Source organism: Dipodomys ordii, unplaced genomic scaffold (assembly GCF_000151885.1).
Source record: "Dipodomys ordii isolate 6190 unplaced genomic scaffold, Dord_2.0 Scaffold15, whole genome shotgun sequence".
NCBI lineage: Eukaryota > Metazoa > Chordata > Mammalia > Rodentia > Heteromyidae > Dipodomys > Dipodomys ordii.
This window is the reverse complement of record NW_012267231.1, coordinates 4,684,777-4,706,962: the sequence shown is the minus strand read 5'-3', so window position 1 is coordinate 4,706,962 and position 22,186 is coordinate 4,684,777. Positions and strand designations below refer to the sequence as shown.

The following is a 22,186-nucleotide window of genomic DNA, read 5'->3' as shown; positions in this document are numbered from 1 at the left end:
TCTGGGTTCAATTCCTCAGCACCATATAAGCAAAATGAAAAAAGCCGGAAGTGGCGCTGTGGCTCAAGTGGTAGAGCGCTAGTCTTGAGCTGAAGAGCTGAGGGACAGCACCCAGGCCCAGAGTTCAGGCCCCACAACCGGACCCAAAAAAAAAAAAAATCAGAACAGATATTTCACTACGGATACCCAAATAGCCAATGAATAAGTGACAAACAACTACACATCATCAGTCATCATGGAAATGACTGAAGCCAACAAGAGGCACAAACCACTAGAATGGCTGAACACAAAGACAAACGACCCAAGTTCTGGTGATGACATAGAGAACTAGAACCTTCAAGCATTTCTGCTGGGAATGTGCACTGTACAGTCACTTCTGAAAATAGCAGGTAGTTTCTAAAAGTTAAACATAAATTATGTATATAAATTATGTGCATAACTTCTAACTGAATTGTTTACTTCAAGCCAGGTATAAGTCTAGGCTATGTGAACCAGTGCTGATTAAAGCAACAAGATCCCTAGTATTTTCACAAGCACAGTGAAACAAAGAGACATGCTAGACAGGGTACTGACGAGTGAGTCGCGGAGGTCCAGGAAGACCTCTGAGAAGAGGTGGATCATATAAGCCTAGGTGAGAATGCAAGTGGCAGTCATGTGAAAAAAGAGCATTCCAGGTGACAGAAGAAAGAAAAAAAAAAAGGGATCAGAATGGCGAAGCACAGTAATTAATAGAACACGTGATATGAGGTACAGTGCTACCAAGAATAAATATTTGGGTTTCATTCTAAGCTATCACTGTACTCTACAAGACAACTTAAACTTTTATGAAATGTATATACCATCTCACCTATAAAAATGTACTAATCATAAAATATAAAGAAAGGGCTGGGATGTAGATCAGTGGCAAAAGCACTTGCCTGGCAAGTACAATGTCTTGGGCTAAAGCCCCATTACAAAAAGAAAAGAAAGGAAAAAAAACATTTAATAATAAACACAAACAAAAAAGTACAAATAAATAATAAAAAATGTACTAGATATTGCATACTTCTTTTACTAAGTGGATCAATAAAATCTATAACTGATTCTCTGTTCTCAAATATTTGTATTAGTATTTTAACACGAGTCCAACTTTATACCTTGTTGACATCCTTTTCAATACATTGATTACCTAATACACCAATGAAGAGGCCTCCTGTTTCCTACCTAACAGCTATTTCCCAAATGCTTTAACTCAAACTTTCAGTACTTTGTTTTCCTCCTTAACTGGCTAATATGTGTGCCCTCTGCACCTACAGAAGTTCTTACTAAAGTTTCTGCCTCCATTTAATGCTTTGCTTTCCCAAACTATGCCATCTGTTTTCCCTATGGTCTACTAAAAATGTTAAAAAGCACTGGTGTTTCAGACAAATTTAGCATCTTTTGAAATACACAGGAAGGAGCTTACTTCTCCGGCATAATAAAGTGCAGCAAGGACCAGAGCTCCTTGAGGGAATTCTGAAGAGGGGTGCCCGTAATCAGGAGCCTATGGTTGGACTTGAAATCAATCAGAGTTTTATATAATAAAGAGTCATCATTCTTCAACCGATGGGCTTCATCCACTCCCAGAAAGGCCCAGTTAATACTGCCCAGCACAGTCTGAAGTGAAAACAAAACAGAACGAGCCACCAGGTCAGAAAGAAACCCAATAGTGCTTTCAAGCATTTATTAGCTCTGTACAAATACCATCACAAAGGTACACAAAGACCCATTTACTCTTCACTGACTTATATATTAGGACTCTTCTGTTTACTGTCAGATTGGTGCCTAAAGAGCACCTCATCATCTAAAAGGTATAGGCAGTCTCTTAAACCAGGAATTACTGTAGGTCCCAAGCAAGAACAAAGAAACTGGTATGCTGAGCAAAAACAAGAACAAAAACTATAAAATACCCACATGATTTCTGCATTCTAAGATTCTTTTCTTGTCTATTTCCCATCTTAACTCTGAAGTACAGAAATACTCGAGTTACCAAGATGAACTTGATTTACTCTAATTATTACCACATGTATTACTTCGTAACTGTTTAAAAGGAGACCATTCATATCAACTCGTCCGGAGAAATACCTCAACAATGATGGTGCGGGAGATGCCCAAGATGGCATTCAAGCCCAGTTTCCCTGACTACAATCATTTTCAGCTAGTTTACTGGTCAAAATACAGTCTTCCAGTATAATTCAAGTGGACTCGGCAACATGAGTTCCTCTTCAATACTTAAGGTCCTGATTTCTATTTGTAATCTTATTGCTTTGAGGAACTTGTTTGCTCATTTGCTTGCTTTTAACAAGTAAGAAAAATGGTAAGTGGAAGGCACAGGCCCCACTATTCAGACAAGTCATACTAAATAAGATTTAGCTTTTTAGTTGCTAATCACATGTAGCTTTTTACTAATCACATACCTTATCTTTTAAGAGGATCTCATATGTTGTTATAAGTGCATTGAATTTCAATCTTTTGGTTTGGGAATGAATCCATTCATATTCCCGTATCTGAAAGAGAAAACAGTATTTAAGATAATTTCTATTTCAATCTTCTTTGTCAAACAAGTCTCATGATAGATGTAGTAGGAACATGCCACATAAAAAAACAATCAAAATTTAATGAGTAGCCTTACAATTTGAGCTGATTGACTTAAATAACCCAATTGTACAGCAGTAAGAGAATTAAAATATGGATCACTAAACAGTAAATACTTCATTGTCCAATTCAAATAAACAGACCCCCTTCAAATATCTTACCAAGAATATGTATTTATCAGCAATTAATTCTCGAAGAACTCAACTAAATAGTAATCTCTCAGGTCCCTAGAATCTCCTTGCTACCTAGAGTTTCATTACTTACTCAAGGTAGGGCAATACTTTTACTAAGAAGCAAAACAAATTCTAACCTCTGGTTCCATCAGAAATTTCATTTATCAGAATAGACAGGTCTCCCAAGAAAAAGGAAAGGAAGACTTACAGGATAAAAATGCAATTTCATATAAACAAAAATGTCAGTGTAAGAAACACAAAACGAATGCATCCACACTGAAGTATGGCCAGTACTCAGCAAACAAAATGGCTAATAAAGTTAGAAACCAGAACAATGATCAGACAAAAAGAAGAGTGGAGAATGCAAAGAAAACTCTCTAACAGGACAATTTCTTAATTTACTTTCTTGATTTGCTTTCACCTTTGGAAGGAATGATTACAGCTGTTTTTCATCACCGTTAAGTTTTTTTGCTAGATGCTCTTTTTAATGAATTAATGAAACAACATCTATCTTCCTAGAAAACGATTAAGGGAATGAAATCTGCTATGTTTTTTGAAGAACAATGATTTTTCCCCCCAGGTGCAGGGGGGATTAAATCCAGGGTCACATGCCTGCTAAGCAAATACTCTACCAATGAACTACCTCCCCAGCCCAAGTTTGATCATTTTAATTATAGTTTACTAAAAACAAACTTGAAAGTAAGAAAATGTTAACAGCATCCATACAAACTGCTGATGGCTTACTCTTACTACAAGCAATCTCCCAGAGACATGTTTACATAAAATAGCCAAAGAACAGAGCTCTGGGACCAAATACATCTATGTCTCAATGCCATTGCTACCATACTCTAGCTGCCCTAGGGACAAGGATCAGATTCTCTCAGTCAATGTCAATGTCTTCCTCAGTAACCTGGAAAGACTACCATCAGCTCTGAATACTCTCAAGAAGATTACAAGTAATATACATCAAACTTCCCAAGACAAGTACTTTATAAAAAGTTAGTAATTACCAAGAAAAGATTTGGTAAATAAAGATAAATTTAGATCACCATGTTCTAATTCAGGATGCCTAAATGGAAGTTGGGTACCACATTAAAGGTATTTTCTTTCATTTTTCTTATAAGTTATATTATCTCACCATTTTAAGAGGTTGGGAAACAATTCTAAAGAACAACTATTATATCTCTCTGCTAAAACAGCAATTGTATTAACTTTTCACAAGGTATTAATCTCAGTTTACAATCTTATACAATTCAGTTTTAGAAATACAATCTCAAGCTAGGCGCTGGTGGCTCACGCCTGTAATCCTAGCTACTCAGGAGGCTGAGATCTGAGAATCGCGGTTCAAAGCCAGCCCGGGCAGGAGAGACCGTGAGACTCCTATCTCCAATAAACCACCAGAAAACCGGAAGTGGCGCTGTAGCTCAAGTGGTAGAGCGCTCGCCTTGAGCTGAAGAGCTGAGGGACAGCGCCCAGGCCCAGAGTTCAAGCCCCACGACCAAAAAAAAAAAAAAAAGAAATACAATCTCAAGTGCCACAAAAAAAAAATTAACACTGCAAGACAAGAAAAATAACACTGCAATCCAACTGAGAGAGATTCCTATGCATATACTTCTATTCTTTTTCTTTATAATCTAGTATGCATAGGTTTTAAAACATATCTGCATTGCATCTTTGTTATACACATAAATCCTAATATTGGGGACACAGCACACTGAAGATTTTTATAAATAATTCTACAAAAGGCTTAGGTCAGTTTCCCAAATACATTTATAACACAGATTCTAACCCAACTCTTTTTGTTTACACACCGTATTTCTGCTCATCAGGTCACCTATGTAAACCACTACGTTAATCTCTGGTGCCCAGATTTCAAACTCCCTCTGCCATGAGGTGAGGGTGGATAAAGGGACGACTATAAGAAAGGGTCCATACAGCTGGTGTTGGTGGAACAGGTAGGAGAGGAATGATATGGTCTGGATGGTCTTCCCTAGGCCCATTTCATCAGCAAGGATTACACTGTTATTTCTGCAGTAAGAAAAAAGTAAAAACAAAACAATCATTAGTTCACCAACAAACTGTGTGCACAAATACCAACAAGACCAGGGCTTTATACTGACAGCAGAGAAAGGCAGCCTATGGGGCCTTAGACACATTTCCCCTCATTTACAATTACTAAAGACTCCTACATAAAAGAAGCCATGATGGCAGAACAAGTCATCTGTAAGCATATTTGAAATAGGATTATCAAAGTTTAGTCAGACATATATTCTTTATCTTCAAATGAGGTCTGGATTATGTGACCATTCAGGGGCTAACCCTTCTAACAGAGAAGGCAGCTTTTATTATAGATGTATACAACCCTGTAACCCTCAGTTCTATCCATACAAACACCATGAGCAGACTGCTGGCGTATCCTAAACCCTCTCACCCTAACTGCTCATCTCTCCATTCCACTCCATGCCCAAGGTGTTTAACATTCTATCCAAATGAACCAACTATAGTTTAAGCAGAGGACGTCTAAGGATCAGATCCCTAGACCTCACCCTAGGCCTAGGGCAAGGACAACCAGAAAAGGACTCCAGGTTCTTGGTATTAATTTGAAGTCTGATGCAGGGATTCTGTGGACCACAGTTTGAGAAACATTGCTTTCATGGATTCCAATACAGTATTAACTTTTAAAAATTGCTCAAATGTGATAAAAACAGCCAGTTAGCAAATTTATGGGAATTACAAAGTAGCTCTTTGGCAGGAAATCAGGAATCTATGTATGACATAAGGTTACATTTTTTTTTAACTCTTTAAACTATAGTCTGGACCCTTAGTACAATTCATATAAAAAATGAGTGGCAGGGAATTAAACACGCTCTGTTGGAGGGTAGCAGAGTAAGAAGGGGTATGAGGATGAATATGGCAGAAGAACCTTCACACACACATATGAAAGTGGCATAATGAAATCTGTTGACATTTTTAAAAAGAAAATAAAAAAGTCTGGATCAGGGTCCTCCCTGAGCTCCAGGTTCAGCGCTTCCCTAACCCCAGGAAACGTGGGCTTGCCCGGGACCCTCACAGCTCTCAATCTGCTCCCATCATTGGCAGCTTTGTGCTGCGTCTTGGTCTCCCGGCTGTTTATGTGGCCGCCCTCATGCTGTCAGCTCAGTGGTTCTGCTCTTCTGGATTCCTGCTTGCTGCCTTCAGCTGGGGGCTCCTCGCGCTCAGCCTGACTGCACACAGCAACCAACATTCCTGCCTGCCTTCAGGGCTTGCAAGGGAGAGGGATGAAGGGTGCTGACCCTGTCAGTCCTGTTGCACCCATAGTTTTACCCATCCTTTAGAAAGATCAGGAGGCACTCTGAAAGCAAAATCATTTATTTCCACACAATCATAACGGTTATATGAGACCCATGTTCTCAGCCACACCAACTAAAGCGCCACTATTTTCATAACTAAATATTAAATATTGGATCAGACTTTACAGGACAAAGTAACAAGTGGTTTGCTTCAGAAACAGTCATTACAAACGAATCTAACTAGAAACCACCTCTTTCTAGCGTTGAAGAAAAAACTGCATGCTTTAAGTGGCTTCAACAGGCCTAACAAGCAAAAGTCCTTGAGTTCAAACTTCAGGATCACAAAAAAATAAGTATAAGTAAAAATATAAATTTAAAAAAGCTTACTTTAGACTATAGTTGAATTGCAAAATAAAAATTTTTGCTTTACAATTTTTTTGGGGGGGATCCGGTCGTGGGGCCTGAACTCTGGGCCTGCGCGCTGTCCCTCAGCTCTTCAGATCAAGGCGAGCGCTCTACCACTTGAGCCACAGAACCACTTCTGGCTTTTTTCTTTTTGCTTATGTGGTGCTGAGGAATCGAACCCAGGGCCTCATGTATGCAAGGCAAGCGCTCTACCACTGAGCCACCTTCCCAGCCCCTGCTTTACTATTTTTTTAAAAAACTGAAATTAAGTGCTTACACTTGAGAGAAGGAATTTCCACAAATAGAGGCATCACATCTGTCTGGGTTCATGGTTAAACATGGGTTAGGATAGCCATCAAAATGCCAGAAGCACTGAGGAGAGCTTCCAACCCCTTTTCTACCTACTTGCACCAGGAATGCGCCAGCCAGTTGAGGCCTTCTAGCTGATAGTCTCGGAGCTCCAGATTTTCCCCTCCTAAGTATGTGGGCTGTTTCTTTAAAGCTACAAATCGTGGTCTTTGCTTCAGGGCCTGAAAAACAGAGATTAAGAAAGGCCAGGTGTAAGCTGGGCACCGGTGGCTCACACCTGTCATCGTAGCTACTCAGGAGGCTGAGATCTGAGAATCAAGGTTCAAAGCCAGCCCAGGCAGTAAAGTGTGTGAGACGCTTATTTCCAATAAACCACTCAGAAAACTGAAGTGGCGTTGTGGCTCAAGTGGTAGAGTGCTAGCCTTGGGCTGAAGAGCTCATAGCGTCCAGGCCCAGAGTTCAAGCCCCATGACTGACAAAAAGAAAAAAAGAAAAAAAGGCCAGGTGTGAGAAAGTGTTCTCCCTGCTGCACTTCCATTATTAGCCACCAAGTGATGTATTGTAAAAAAAAACTCTCACATCAGAATCACAGCTGACTCCCACCTCCCCTTTCTCGGCATCTACAATCGAGATTTCACCCTAAAATTGAACAACCTGTACTTCTCTTGCTCCTTTTTGTAAATAAGTTTGTGTAGAATATTAAACAGCCCGTTATTATTACATCACTTTTGCTGTATGGCATGAGAGTCTGCAGTCTTCCCACAGTTGTCTTTACATCATCTTAGTCTACAGCTTACATTGAAATGGTCTCTAATGCTTTACAACGTCGGTGCGGGGAGGGGGGCAGGGGGGGGAATGAGAAGGGATTGGGATTGGGGGGGAGGGGGGAGGCTGCAAAGGAGGAGGCTGCAATGCTTGGTAAGAAATGTACGCATTATCCTGCCCATGTAATTGTAACCCCTCTGTACAGTATGTTCACAAATAAAATTAAATTAAATTTAAAAAAATGGTCTCTAATATGGTAAATGTTGTAATCCTGTAATTGCAATAGTAAGATTTTAAAATTCTGAAATGCAATCCGCCTACTTTAATTTTCTAAAGAAAAAATGCTGTTTTTAATCAACAATGTTTTGAAGAATAGAGTTCAAGAAAGGCAGTCTCTACCATGTACACAAAAATATGGATTCTGTGGCCAATTTAGTTTGGCCAAAATCTAACTATGCATATCTATAGAAAAAATTTATTCAGTACAAAAATCGTTTTTCAGGAGCATCAGTGATCTATGGAGCCTATTACAAGAGACATCATCCTACCTTTGATGAGGGCATGGATAACTTCAGCTCCACTATGTAAAATGCCTAGTAATGAATGTCTGACTCTTCATTCTCACCCTCCACACACCAGCCATCCATCTACTGCAGCCAAACCGCCCCACAATGATTCTTGCATCCAAATCCTTCCATGCCACAGCTATACCCTTCATGCTAATTCTTCATTCATATTGTTCTATGACATCTCACTAGCTGGATCTTCGAGCACCAGACTCCTACACTGCCATTAGATGAAGCTTTCTAAATACAATATGCTTCCACCCTGCTCCTCTACTCAATAGCGCACCTGATGGCTGTAGGATAAAGTCAAGATGCCCTTCCTTAAAGTAGGCAAGACACACAAGCTTTGACAAAAATACATTTAACTCACCAACACCATATCTATTCTCATGTGTGAGATCTTTCTCTCCTCTGACTACTCTCTCCTTTCTCCTCCTATCTTTTCTCCTCTAGTTCTCTACTACAAAAACCTTTCATGAGAGGAAAATCCCTGGGCCCTTCTTGGCAATCAAACAGAAATCTATTCTTTAAGGACCAGTGACAGATGAAGCACCAATGTCCTCTAAAGCCTGCAATGACCACTGAAGCGCAGAGACTTCTCTACCTCTGTACTTCTGACTGTAGATTCTCATTCATGTGACCCACAATCACACACACAATGGTTTTTAACATGTTTGATACACGTTTATTGCATGTAAGACCCAAGAAGACTACTTTTCAAATGGGTAAATTCCAATCAAGGGAAAGCATTTCTGCAGCCACAATAGCAAAACCTTTATACAACTTTATGTCATCTCTCTCTACTTCAAAATGAAAACCATCACTTGCTCCTTTTTTTTTTTTTTTGTCACTTATGGGGCCTGAACTCTGGGCCTGGGTGCTGTCCCTCAGCTCTTCACTCAAGGCTAGCACACTACCACTTGAGCCACAGTGCCACTTCTGGCTTTTTTCTTTTTGCTTATGTGGTGCTGAGGAATAGAACCCAGGGCCTCATGCAGGCAAGGCAAGCACTCTACCACTGAGCCACCTTCCCAACCCCAGAACCATCACTTTCTGTTGTAATACTTTTGCCTCTCATTATCTATGTAACTAGACCTTTCTAGTACCCCTCAAAAAAAACAAAAATCAACCGTTGCTAACCTTGCACTCCCTGGTTGGGATGGTTTTTGAGTTGTTCCGACTGTGGAAGCTGTCGATGCAGCTCTGGAACTTCTTCCCAATGAGGGCTTCATCCTCCCAGCTGCACTCTGAATAAGGCAGCCCCATCCATTTGCATAGATACTCAGGTTCATTGGTAGGTGCTGGCTTCCGACTATGAGCTATTTCGTATATAAAAATGTGTACATCAACTCAACATGGGAGTGACATTGTTTTTTATGTATAACCAGCGAAAACTATGTGAAAAGACTTTATGGAATTTGAAAATTTTAAAATACTCTTAAATGCTAAACAACATTAACAATTAAGAAAAAGAACTCTTACCTGGAAAATCTGTTTGGCCCAATGTAGATTTACTTGTCTTCACAGCTTTGAAAAATGAAAAAAGTTAACAATCATTATCTGACACTACTGTCATGCACACACCCAAATTTATGAGCAAACAAGTTTAGGGTCAGGAACTGTGGCTCCCATCTGTAACCCTAGATTAGATTAAGAAGCTCAGAGCTAATCAGGAGACTAAGACTTGAGGATCACAACTTGAAACGAGCCCGGCAGACTGACCAGACTCTTATCTCCAGATAACAAGAAAAAACCTACAACTAGAATGATAGAGCACTTACTACTCTGAGTGAAAAAGTTAAAACAGGAATGAAAAACCTTGAGTTCAGGCTGGGAAGGTGGCTTAGTGGGAAAGTGCTCGCCTCTCAGGCATGAAGCCATGAGTTCAATTCCTCAGCACCACATAAGCAGAAAAAGTCAGAAGTGGCACTGTGGCTCAAGTTGTAAAGCACTAGCCTTCAGCTGAAGAGCTGAGGGACAGCGCCCAGGCCGGAGTTCAGGCCCCACGACCAACAAAAACAAAAACCTTGCGTACAAGTTCCAGTACCAGCACTGAATAGTAAATCTACAAAATGCATGTTTTTTTACATTAGCCTAAAACCAAACAACATTATTTTTTGAGTTTAAACACAGCTAAACTAAGTTTTGATGTACTTACCAATTACTCTCTCTACTATCTGATACTGTTTATTCAACTCTGAGGCTAGCTCTTGTTGGCAACTGAAATATTCCACGTCTTCAGGAGACACTTTTCCTAACCTGGGCAAAAGGCAGAAAGAGTACATACCAATCAGATTTGAGGGCTCTCTATACATACCTCAGAGCAAAAACCTAAGATACAACAGGAAACTCATGCCTGAAGCCAGTGGTCCCTGCCACCTACTTGGACAACTAAGACCTGAAGGATTGAGGATTGAAGTCAGCATAGTCAGAAAAGTTCAGGAGACATCAACAGAAAGCTGGGTACAGGAGCAAGTGCTTGGAAGCAAAGGAAAAGCAAGATTTTATCGCAAAAGATTTTTGCTAGTTAGCAAAAATCCAGGCTGGAGACAGGCTCTGTCTAGCCTGCGGCCCTAAGTTCAAACCCCAGCACATGCACATACACACGCCAACAAAAAAGAAAATGTATTTGCTCCCATCTGTTCCTTTAATAAACTTCACTTGGGTTCAAGTTTGTAAGTAAAAGGAAAAAAAAAACTCATACTATATCTGCAAATTCCACACTACCCAACTATATCATAATCCAAAATATTGATGCTTTATATCTAAGCCACTCCAGCCTATGCAAAGAAAAATAACCAAGTTCTTAGAGATGGGCTGTGGAATTGAACAACCAAAATTCAAATCCTGTGCAGAGTTGTTCTGTGCCTTACTCTTCCCAACAAATTACAAACCTCACATCTTTACTGTTAACACCAAAGAGATAATTGCCTAAATAATATGCCATGAGCAAGTTAATTATTAACTCTAAAAACTTAATAGCTATCTACAAAATTAAGTACTGTCTTCAGGTCACAATTTCATAAAATATGGCTACATGCTCAGATGATCAAGGCAAAATCTGCAGTCCTTAATAGCTGTGTTGTTTTCCATTCATTATTTTAAAGGCTTCCCTTCCCTCATGCTGTAACTATCTTCTTAATGCAAGATGGAAATATACCATTGTTTGATTTCATCCTCTTTCTTCTTGAAGTTCTCTAGCTTTTTGAGGCCCTTCACTTTCTGTTGTTGTAAGGATTCTTCACTCTCCCAGGTGCTATGAATATAAGACCAACCCTTCCATTTGATGAGATACTGGATTTCTCCTTCATCCTTCTCAATATCAAAGTCACCACTAGGGTCTCCATTAGCTTCAACAGCATACACAGTAGTAGAAGCTCCAGTGGCTGCGAAAGAATTCAGGTACAAAAATAGACAATAAAAAGCTGCCCAAGTAAGCAACTGTCAGCAAGAGTCCTTTCTTCAGTAAGCCATCAAATGAGTCTGACAACGTAAGCAGAAGCTCACAATGTAGGACAGACTTTATCAGTAAGGTCCAACATTTTCAAGATGCTAACCCTATTTTTTTGTAAGTTTGCAGGTGAATCAAAGAAAATCCTTTGTCCAAACTTAAGAAAAATGGAGTAGAATTGTCTTTTTATCATCCTTCCCACTCAACGAATCCCTGTCACCAGAAGTGTGAACAGAAACAAAAAACACTCTCTCCTCACTAACCCACCTCCCAAAGCTTTCTGTTAACTCCCTGGTCCTCAAGTACATCCAGAATGAGGAATAAAAAGGGGGGAAGGGGACATATATAATTCTCTAATTCTGGAGAGGCAGAAGCTGTTGGACACAAGTTTCAGACCAGTATGGGCTACACAGCCACACTCTGGCTCAAGGGGAAAAAAAGTTGGAGGGTACAGGCATAGGGAAGAGAAGGTACTACATATTACTTAATATTTCTGAGATGAAAAGCTACTTTAAAGCAAGTTAGTTCTGAGATATTTCAAATGGTCATTTCTAAAACCTTTCATTCATATCCACAGATGTATTGAAAGAGCTGACTGATTTTTACAGGAAGATTCAGAAACAATTAATGAGCAGCTCTATAAAAATCAGCACTCATCTTTACCAGCTAATTTGTTTAAAACCTCAAAGACATAATGATTTCGGTCCCTCTGCTCTCAGCTCAGAAACACACTGATGGATTCAGAAGCCTTCCCCCTTTCATAATAAATCCAGGTGTGAGCTGAAATTCATCACATCAGAGTTAAAATCTGTCAACTCTGGGACTCTAAGCAGATACTACAAGGTCACGGACTTCTCAGAAGCACAAACCTCCTTTCTTCCCCTGTCTTGAATCGAAGACCTTTTCAATAGTTTCACTGTTATCTTGCTGTTCATCAGCTCCTTCTCCCGTCATCTCAATGAGATCATCCGAGTCAGTCTCAAAGTCATCATCTTCTTTATAGCTGCATGAGAAAAACACTTGAGTAAATGAGAACTAATCACCACGATACAACAGCACCAGGACAAGGTCCAACCACACTGTGTGACACAGTTGTCACCCAGTGGTCTCATCACCCACTTCTGTCCTACTTCTACTATACTGACCAGCTCACTGGTCAGTGCAAGAAGGCAAACTGACACTGCAGAACAAATAAATTGTGCTCATACTAATTTGTGTAAACAAGACACAGAAAAGAACAAGGACACAAGTTGTTTTTTCATTCGTTAGGATTAGATCATCACCATGCAGACATGTTATGATAGTAATATGGTAACTATCACATACAAAAAATACATAAATACATAATGGAAAAGAATTGCTACTATGCCATTAGGCAAAAGGAAAGCAATAGTCCTAAAATTAAATGTTTGAATCCTCCATTTTGTGTCCCAATAACAAGAATACGAAACAAAGACAGGCACTGGTGGTTCACGTCTATAATCCTAGAGTCAGTACACTAAAATCTGAGATGTGCAGTTCAAAGCTAGAAAAGTACATGAGACTCTTATCTCTAAGTAACCAACAAAAAAAATGTAAAATGAGACTCTTATCTCCATGGGCCTCTTATCTCCTAATAGTCACCAAAAAATGTAAACTGTACCCAGGCATGGAGGAGTAGAGGCCTGTAATCCCAGCACTCTGAAGGCTAAAACAAGAAGATCACAAGTTCAAGGCCAGCCTGGGCTACATAGCAAGATCCTGTTCAAAAACTCCAAAAAGAAAAAACTATAGCAAAATAGACAATGTGACAATGTAAGCTTTTGTAACATCAACAACAAATAGTTTGACAGTTACAGGAAATGAACACATAATTCGAGATGCAGTACAGTTAACAGTAAAACAGAGTGCCAAGCTACTCACTAGCATATTTGAATGTGTTAGCCCAATCCTAGTTTATAGTTATTAATTGCTTACATCAAACCAATATTGTCTCTAGGATACAGTTTCATCATTTCAAAATGGGACAAAGAAACCTGAATGTGTTCTTTGAAAGATTCAAATGTCCTTCAATTCCTCTAGGGTTAAATGCCAATGTTTACACATATCTCTACTTAATTATTGTTTCATAGATGATTATTAACTTTTGATAAAATTATACTCAAATCCTAACAGGTACACTGGATCTCAGAAAATTCTACATGATTCAAAACTATGGAAATGTGGTTCAAATGGTAGAGCACCTAACAACTGTACAGGTCTTGAGTTCAAGCCTTAGTACCACAAAAAAAAAAGTAATTCAGAAATAAAAATATAACAGAAACACATTTTTGAAAGAATGTTATAAAATTAAGATATAATAACACTTAGGTACAGAAACTTGAAAGAGTTTAAAATGAGCAATGCAATGTCCTACTCCTCTTAGCTCAACACCTTTTTTTTCCAAGAAGGAGAACCAGATTTCTGATAGCATTTGCCTACACAAATGCATTATTATCTTAAGACTGACTTAACCAAGTTCTAAGCAAATACAGTGTCACCCAGACACCTCCAAGACACCACTGACCTAACATTTTTAGCTGCTCTTCGACGAGTCTGTCTCTTGGGAGCTTCATCATCATCATCATCGTCATCAGAAGACTCTTGCTTTTTCCTTTTTCCACGCTGAGTCTTCATTTGCTTTTTAACAGGAGGTTTAGGTACTGTTCTGAAATCAAACAAAAAAAACCAGCAAAATTATGACTCAATCATTCGGTACCTACTTCCAATCTATATAATACTCTCTCCCTAAGCAGTAGGACATACACAGAATTCACTGGAGAAATGTAAAAAATTTGTATTCCTGGGTCTCAATCCTAGACATTCTACCTTACTAAAGAATGTGTACCCAGGCGCCAGCGGCTCACACCTGTAATCCTACCTACTCAGGAGGCTGAGATCTGAGAATCGCAGTTCAAAGCCAACCTAGCCCGGGCAGGAAAGTCCGTAAGACTCTTATTTCCAATAAACCACCAGGAAACCCGAAGTGCACTGTAGCTCAAGTGTTAGAGTGCTCGCCTTGAGCTGAAAAGCTGAGGGACAGGGCTCAGGCCCAGAGTTCAAGCCCATGACCAACAAAAAAAAAATTGTATTTTCAACATTATGGGAAAAAAAGAGTGAATACTTCTCACTGCTCATCAGAATCACCTGACGTAAGAAAGTGTAGGGTGGGTTGTTGATGTATCTTTTTTTTTTTTGGGTCCAGTCGTGGGGCCTGAACTCTGGGCCTGGGCGCTGTCCCTCAGCTCTTCAGCTCAAGGCTAGCGCTCTACCACTTGAGCCACAGCGCCACTTCCGGCTTTTTTCTTTTTGCTTATGTGGTGCTGAGGAATCGAACCCAGGGCCTCAAGCATGCAAGGCAAGCGCTCTACCACTGAGCCACCTTCCCAGCCCAGCCACCTTCCCAGCCCTGATGTATCTTTTTGTGGACAATTTGGAAATGCACACCAAACTTAACAGTTCAAGTGTCAACTGGACTGTTGACACTTAAACACAGAATTAGAAACACACTGAAGCATCACATGTAATGACAAAAGAGGTAAAATACTCCAAAAGTCTCTCAGCTGGTAATTAAACAGAGTATGTAGTCATTAAAAAAACAGTAAGGAATTGTCTGTATCCTGATATGAAAAGATTGCTAAAATGAGGAAAGAAGCCTGTTCATGTTGCGCAAGAGACTGCTATCTGTACAAATTGGAATAAAGGACAAGAAAGAACTATACATACACTTTTGCTGATGTGCACAAAATATACCTGAAAGAATATCTAAAAAAAAAACAGTCCTTGGGCTAGGAATGTGGCTTAGAGTGATTTCTTTGCATGCATGAAGCCCTGGGTCAATTCCTCAGTACCACATACACAGAAAAAGCAGGAAGTGGTTCTATGGCTCAAGTGGTAGAGTGCTAAGCAGGGACATGCACAGGTCTTGAGTTCAAGTCCCAGGACTGGCAACAAAAAGAAAAGAAAAAAGAAAGAAACCAGCCCACCTCAGATCTCCTAGAATATACTGAGGAGATGGCCCCTTTTACTACCCCAATGCCATTGAGACTGAACACCATAGCTGGGAAGTTGTCAAGAGAAAATCTTCAAATATTAATGACAAAATAATGAAAGAGGTAGAAGAGAGACAGAAATTCAGTCATGTTACTGTTTCTCTATCATAACTAACCCTAGACAAACGATCAAGGATTTAATAAATCATGGGAGAAAAATCTAGAAGTGACACTTCAGTCTTCAGAGCTTTAACTCAGATGTAAAACAAATAGCCAGTGGATACCTCTCCCCGATTGGGATGGGAGCAGATAAGATGCCTTACCTAGGACAGGGTTGGCAAGTGATTTTAGGCTCTTCCAGCCAAGAGGCAAACTACGACCATTATGTGGGTACTTCATAAAGAAAGTCTGTAAAACTTCCTGGGGCCTACCTTCTGCTTTACTTCATCTGTCATCACTACGTTAGGTTGTCATCTGGTCAAATATAACCAATATTGACTGTCATTTAAATCTACCTGTTTCTACAAAATTACATTCTCTGCTTCATATTCATATTCATATATATTCTGCTTCATATTCATATATAGATTATATGAGTAATGTTTGCATTAAATCAGACAAATAGTGCTTGAAAATTAAAAATTAGTTATCCCTCAAAGAACCTGTCTCCTGGCCAACACACTGCAGATGTGTTTGACCATCCTTTCTAACTATATAAAGTATGATAAAAGTATATGAAATATACATAAGAAAAATGCCATAATAAAGCCCACAGTTTCAAACAATTAATAAACACAAATGAGAAATAGTAATAAAAATTCCATGAAGGCTGGGCACTGGTGGCTTATGCCTATAATCCTAGCTATTCAGGAGGCTGAGATCTGAGGATCATGGTTCAAAGGCAGGCCTGAATTCAAGCTCCACAACGAACACTCTCTTCTCAAAAAAAAAAAATCCTGCCAGGCATGTGACTCACGCCTGTAATCCCAGCTACTCAGGAGGCTGAGGATCACAGTTCAAAGCCAGCCTGGGCAGGAAAGTCCATGAGATTCTTATTTCCAATAAACCACCAGAAAACCAGAAGTGGTGCTGTGGCTCAAGTGGTAAAGTGCTTGCCTTGGGACAGTGCCAAGGCGCAGAGTTCAAGACCCACAACTGACAAAAGAAAAAAAAAAATCCCATGGTAAACAAAAAACAAAAATTTACTGTCTCATAAATACATCTGTGTGTATACCAGGTTGTGGCTCAAGAGAAAGTCACTGACCTAGCCAGCACAAAGCCCAAGTTTAATCCCCAGTACCACAAAAACAAAAACATTTATGCAGAGTGGGCATGACAGCTCATGCCTATAATCCCAGCACTGATGAGTGAGAGGCATGAGGATCACTACTTCAAGACCAGCATGTGGGTTACCTAGCAACACTTTACGTCAAAAGCAAGGTAATTGGAGCCATGCACTGATGGCTCACACCAGCTATTCAGAGGAAGAGGGAGACTCTTATCTCCAGCTAACCACCAGAAAACTGGAAGTAGCAATATGACTCAAAGTAGTAGAGCACTAGCCTTGAGCAAAAGAGCTCAGGGACAGTGCCCAGGACCCAAGTTCAAGCCTTGTGACTGACCAAAAAATAAAAATTTTTAAAGAAATATATCCATGCAATAGATCTAGTCACAAGAGATTTAAGTAGCTATTCATCATTTCTCAGGAAGTGAACTAAGAATCACACTCATCCGAAGTAACTCTCTTCCAGCAAGACACCATCCTTCCCCATGAAAGGCAAATTAAGCTCATCCCAAGCAGAGACTTCACAGGCAAACAGTGCACCTTCTGGGGACAGGTCTTCTGGCCTTGACTCTTTTTTGCTCTGATTCACTCTCTGCACTGGCGCCTTGCTCCTGTTCATCTTCTGAGGGCTCCCGCTTCCATTTTTCTCTGCGATCAAAAGCAAAACAGCACTTTCTAAAAGACTTCTTCAAGCTAATCAATCTTGTAAGACAAATGTCAACAAAATTATTGAAAAAGCAGAACATACATAGTTACATGTCATTTCTTTACAAAGAGATGATTCTGGTTATAATCCCTTCTAGGCTACACACTATCTTTTCCTATATTATTAGCTCAAGTGAGTAAATGACTCAATAACTAACTAACCAACCAAATAACTAAATAAATAAGGAAATTGGGATGTATTTTCAAACCATTTGAGTGACCAGACTGAAGCCCTAACATCTACTTGATTAATGGCTCACAAAGCATAGCATTCATGAGAACCATATAAATGGATGTTTACAAAGACTGGATCCTAGTTACAGAGTTTCTGATTCAAAGGGTCCCAAGTAAAATCTAATACTTTGAATGTTTAAAAAAAAAAAAATCTCACAACGCTGATATTGGGTATAACTTTTTCATAGAGCTATTTGTGTTTGGTACTATTGAACCTATGTCTCACATTATGCTAGGTTAAGTGCTGTGCCACTTAACTACATACCCAGGCCCTTATTAAATATTTTGTCTTTGGAAAACATTTAAGGATACAACACTTGTATTTGTTAATGATAAACCTACTACCTTACTAAATATCAGCTCAGCTCAAGATGTAGTTTGTAAAAATTACTGCATAAAGTAGGTAGTTCTTTTATTTTTTGGTAGTTCATAAGGATATCAAAGAGCCACAACCTAAAGAGAGATGATTTAAGAGCCATAACTTAAAGGTATTCTTCTACCCCAGCTTTAGTTTATTTAAAAACCAAACAAGAAATCCCAAGACCTAACCCATTTCTCACCTGTTGGACAAAGAAAATAATAATAATAGCTACTGAACATGAAGTACCCAGAAAAAACTGAGGTTTCCTCTACAAACAAAACCATCAGCACTGTGCCTCTCCGCAGGGGGTAGAGCTATGCAGCAGACACTTGTGAGACTGAGAGTACAAATCAGTGTTACTCCTCGGAGAAGAGCAAGTGAGAATATCATCCAAGGATATTCCAAGAGGAGGTGATTTGCACATTTTTGAGATCCTAAAAACTACAGGAGTTGTCTGATGCCTGAAAAAGGTGGAGACTTAGGAGGAAAAATTAAAGGCTTCCATGAAAGGACACTGCTCAAATTCTGCTAGCACTGTCTGTTCTCATGCCCACTTTCTGTTGCTGTGACTTTTTTGGGCCAGAACTTAGGCTTGAACTCAAGGCTCAGCTTTTTTGCTCATGACTGGTACTCTACCACTCATACCACACCTCCCATCTAATATCTAATAACTGGAGGGTCTCTTGGACTTCTCTGCCTAGGCTAGCTTTGAACCATAATCATCTAGGCCTTAGTCTCAAAGTAGCTGTGATTACAGGCATGAGCCACTGGTGTAGTTACAACATTTTTGTTCACCTTTGAAATGTAAATACATATGGCCCTTTGTTAAGTCAATTAAGAAATGAATTATAACAGTCTATCAGTCTGACACAGAAGGTACTTTGGAGAGAAAGACAAAGAAGGAAAGTATAAATATAGAATGTAATTCATACCAAAATGGAGGCCTAAATTAAAAATGAAAACAAAAAATGGCAAATTTAAAATTATTATTCCTTTACTTAACAGGAATAGCAAATGCTTATTAGGTTTTTGGTTTTTTTGTTTGTTTTTGTCGGTCGTGGGGCTTGAACTCTGGGCCTGGGCACTGTCCCTCAGAGCTTCAGCTCAAGGCTAGGGCTCTACCAATTGAGCCACAACACCACTTCCGGTTTTCTGGTGGTTTATTGAATCTAAGAGTCTCACAGACTTTCCTGCTCGGGCTGGCTTTGAACTGTGATTCTCAGATCTCAGCCTCCTCAGTAGCCAGGCTTATAGACGACTGGCATTTTTGTGTTTTTTAAGGAAAAAATGAACTGAGCTAATCTAACTAGCCAAATAAATAGAAAAGGTAGACAGAGTCTGCCCAAAGGAATCATCATCTGCCAAACACATGTGGGCTGGGCCCCTTCTGTGTGTTAAACCACAAGTCCTGGGGTTCAGTGCTGCCATCACTATAACAAGAAAGGACAAACAGAAACCCAGGCATCTAAAAGATGGGATTAAGATGCTGGGACCCAGGACAGACTGGAGAGAGAAGGGCAACAGGTTCAAAAAGTACCAGGTTCAAAAGTACCAGTTCATTTCCCCCATGAAAAGACTTACTGTTTTTTCAGCTGCCTCTGGCCTCTTCTTTTTGGGCTCCCACTCTCAGACCCGCTACTTGCCTTCAGTGTATGGGGGGAGGAAAACCATTACAGACTTTAATTCACAGTTCGTTGGGACCATGCTATCTCCTGGCTCAACAATCTATTCAGCACCATTATTCAATGAGATTTTCCACAGAGACGGAAGCACTTTGGTTCTGCTAAGTCTCCTCTTTTGAAAAATCAGCATGTTATTATTAAATATCTCCAAAGCCAGGAAGTGTTTATCTTAGCTTGACTTTCAAAACAGCAATACCCAATAAACCGCATGCAATGATGTCAATATTCTCTATCCCAAGATCCAGTGCCATAGCCACCAGCCACTGGTGGCTTCTAAGTACTTGAAATGTGGCTGGCGAATGAGATTGAGAAATAGAATTTTAAATTTTGCTTAATTTTAGTAAGTCTTAAAAAATTTTAAAAGTCACAGAATGGATGCTGCAAATATCAAGTGAAGATGCCAGTGCCTTTAGTCAGTGTGTCTTTAAGGGGCTCTGCTGATCCCTTCACTCTAGATTCATAGAGTGTGTTAAATGATGACTGAAAAAGTGTCCTGCCAATAGCACTAGGCCAAGGAGTAGTTTGAGTCACAAAACTGCTTTTTGCCCTGAAATTAGTAAAATGGCAAACTACTTCTATTGCTGTTAGAGTCATCGTACTAAGAATGTATTAATAATATACAGAAGAGGAAAAGGTTTAAACCACCATGTGATGGGGTTACCAAGTTCCAGACACCATGGGACAGGAAAGCAAACACCAGACGTCACCAAACTCAAAGCATCACAAATGTAATGTGGGCTTTAGGGTGAATTCAACTTTTAAAGCATATTTACTAAAATTCCACACCCATCCCAATAAGCTTTGAGTTATCAATAGTTAACTTTCACCAGAAGCATATTACACAGTTAAGAATAGCAAAATCCTCCTAAAAGGCAGAAAGGGGACATCCACTGCCCCTTGGAGCATCTCCTCAGAATCAAGCCTATGGTCCTATCAAAGAGGTAATAATTTACAAAACCATCGCACAACCTGAGGAATGTAAGAGAGGTCTGCTTCTATAGATAAGTGAACTCAATACCGTCTATTGGCTCTCCCCATTAGATGCGAGTAAATATGTGAGAAACTCATTCCCTGGAAATGAATGAGCTGGGAAATCAAATTTGCGGAAACTTAACAAGATAAAACTAAGTATTCCCCTCTCTTTCCTTTCTCAGGAATAAACCCAAATCTATTTCCATTGTTCTACTTGTTCAACTAACAAGCTACTATTTGGCAAAATCTAAGTTTAGAAGGAAAGCCCTTGCTACAATTTTACTGAGAATTTTAAGAACAAAAATAGCCAAGGCCAGTTCTGAATATTAAGCTAACACTCTAATGAAATGTTCACTACAGTATGATTACTTTGATAAGTTCCTTTTATAATCAAATTAACATCTTGCCTTCCAAGGAATGTCCCATGAAGAGTCAAAAACCTCCCATGCTCAGAGTCCACTCATATTAAAGGCAAAAAGCAATCCAGTGTCCCAGAGGATAAAGTTAGACAGGAAATTAAAATAGATAATGAATGCCCTTAAAACTTCGTATCTTACCTCTTCTTTGATATTAAATCGTGAGGGCTCTTGTCTGCTTCGATTTGACCTCCTGACCCCATACACATCAGGATATTCTTCCCACATCTGCAAAATTAATAAACTATGTATAAGCACCTTCTCTTGACCCACATTTACTATTTTCACTAACAGAACATTTACCTCAGTTCCAGAGCACTCAAATAACTAGATAGTGAAAGGGCTATTTTGATATTTTTTAATTAAAGTATTATATTTAAACAGAAGTCATTATTATCCTAGAACACAAAGTTCAACAATGTCTTTCATTACTTAATGGTTTTTAAACTATAAAGGTATGTTGCTGACTTGTCATTAAAATATAATTTTACAGCCAGGAGCTGGTGGCTGTAATCCTAACTACTCAGGAGGCTGAGATCAAAGTATAGCAATTCGAAGCTAGCCTCAACAGGAAACTCCCTGAGACTCTTATCTCCAATAAACTACTCAAGTGGTGCTGTGGCTCAAGTGGTAGAGTGCTTGCCTTGAACAAAAAGAAGCTCAGGGACAATACCCAGGCTTAGAGTTCAAGTTCCAGGACCAGAAAAAAAAAAAGAGTATTTCTGTCTAAAGATGTAATTTCATCTTGAAATTCTATTTACTTTTAGTGCTAATTACTGAATAATCCAACACCTCACATGCTCAGAGTGCAAATCCATTATTTTTTTTTTTTTTTTTGGTCAGTCGTGGAGCTTGAACTCTGGGCCTGGGTGCTGTCCCTCAGCTCTTCAGCTCAAGGCGAGTGCTCTACAACTTGAGCTACAGCGCCACTTCCGGTTTTCTGGTGGTT

The 22,186-nt window shown here is 39.5% G+C and overlaps 1 protein-coding gene across 1 annotated transcript in view; it reads right to left on the bottom strand.

Moving 5' to 3' along the window:
- Positions 1-21,465, bottom strand: part of Chd2 (chromodomain helicase DNA binding protein 2) — a 62,590-nt gene extending 41,125 nt beyond the window's left edge. Inside the window, exons 1-13 of the mRNA XM_013011887.1 lie at positions 21,379-21,465; positions 19,749-19,810; positions 17,408-17,515; positions 14,118-14,258; positions 12,442-12,575; positions 11,282-11,507; positions 10,280-10,380; positions 9,604-9,648; positions 9,262-9,440; positions 6,887-7,011; positions 4,598-4,814; positions 2,436-2,525; positions 1,445-1,635 (exon numbers count right to left, since the gene is read on the bottom strand). Coding sequence (XP_012867341.1) covers positions 1,445-1,635; positions 2,436-2,525; positions 4,598-4,814; positions 6,887-7,011; positions 9,262-9,440; positions 9,604-9,648; positions 10,280-10,380; positions 11,282-11,507; positions 12,442-12,575; positions 14,118-14,258; positions 17,408-17,515; positions 19,749-19,810; positions 21,379-21,465 — 1,706 coding nt within the window. The remainder of the gene's footprint in view (positions 1-1,444; positions 1,636-2,435; positions 2,526-4,597; positions 4,815-6,886; positions 7,012-9,261; positions 9,441-9,603; positions 9,649-10,279; positions 10,381-11,281; positions 11,508-12,441; positions 12,576-14,117; positions 14,259-17,407; positions 17,516-19,748; positions 19,811-21,378) is intronic.
- Positions 21,466-22,186: the final 721 nt, after the last annotated feature.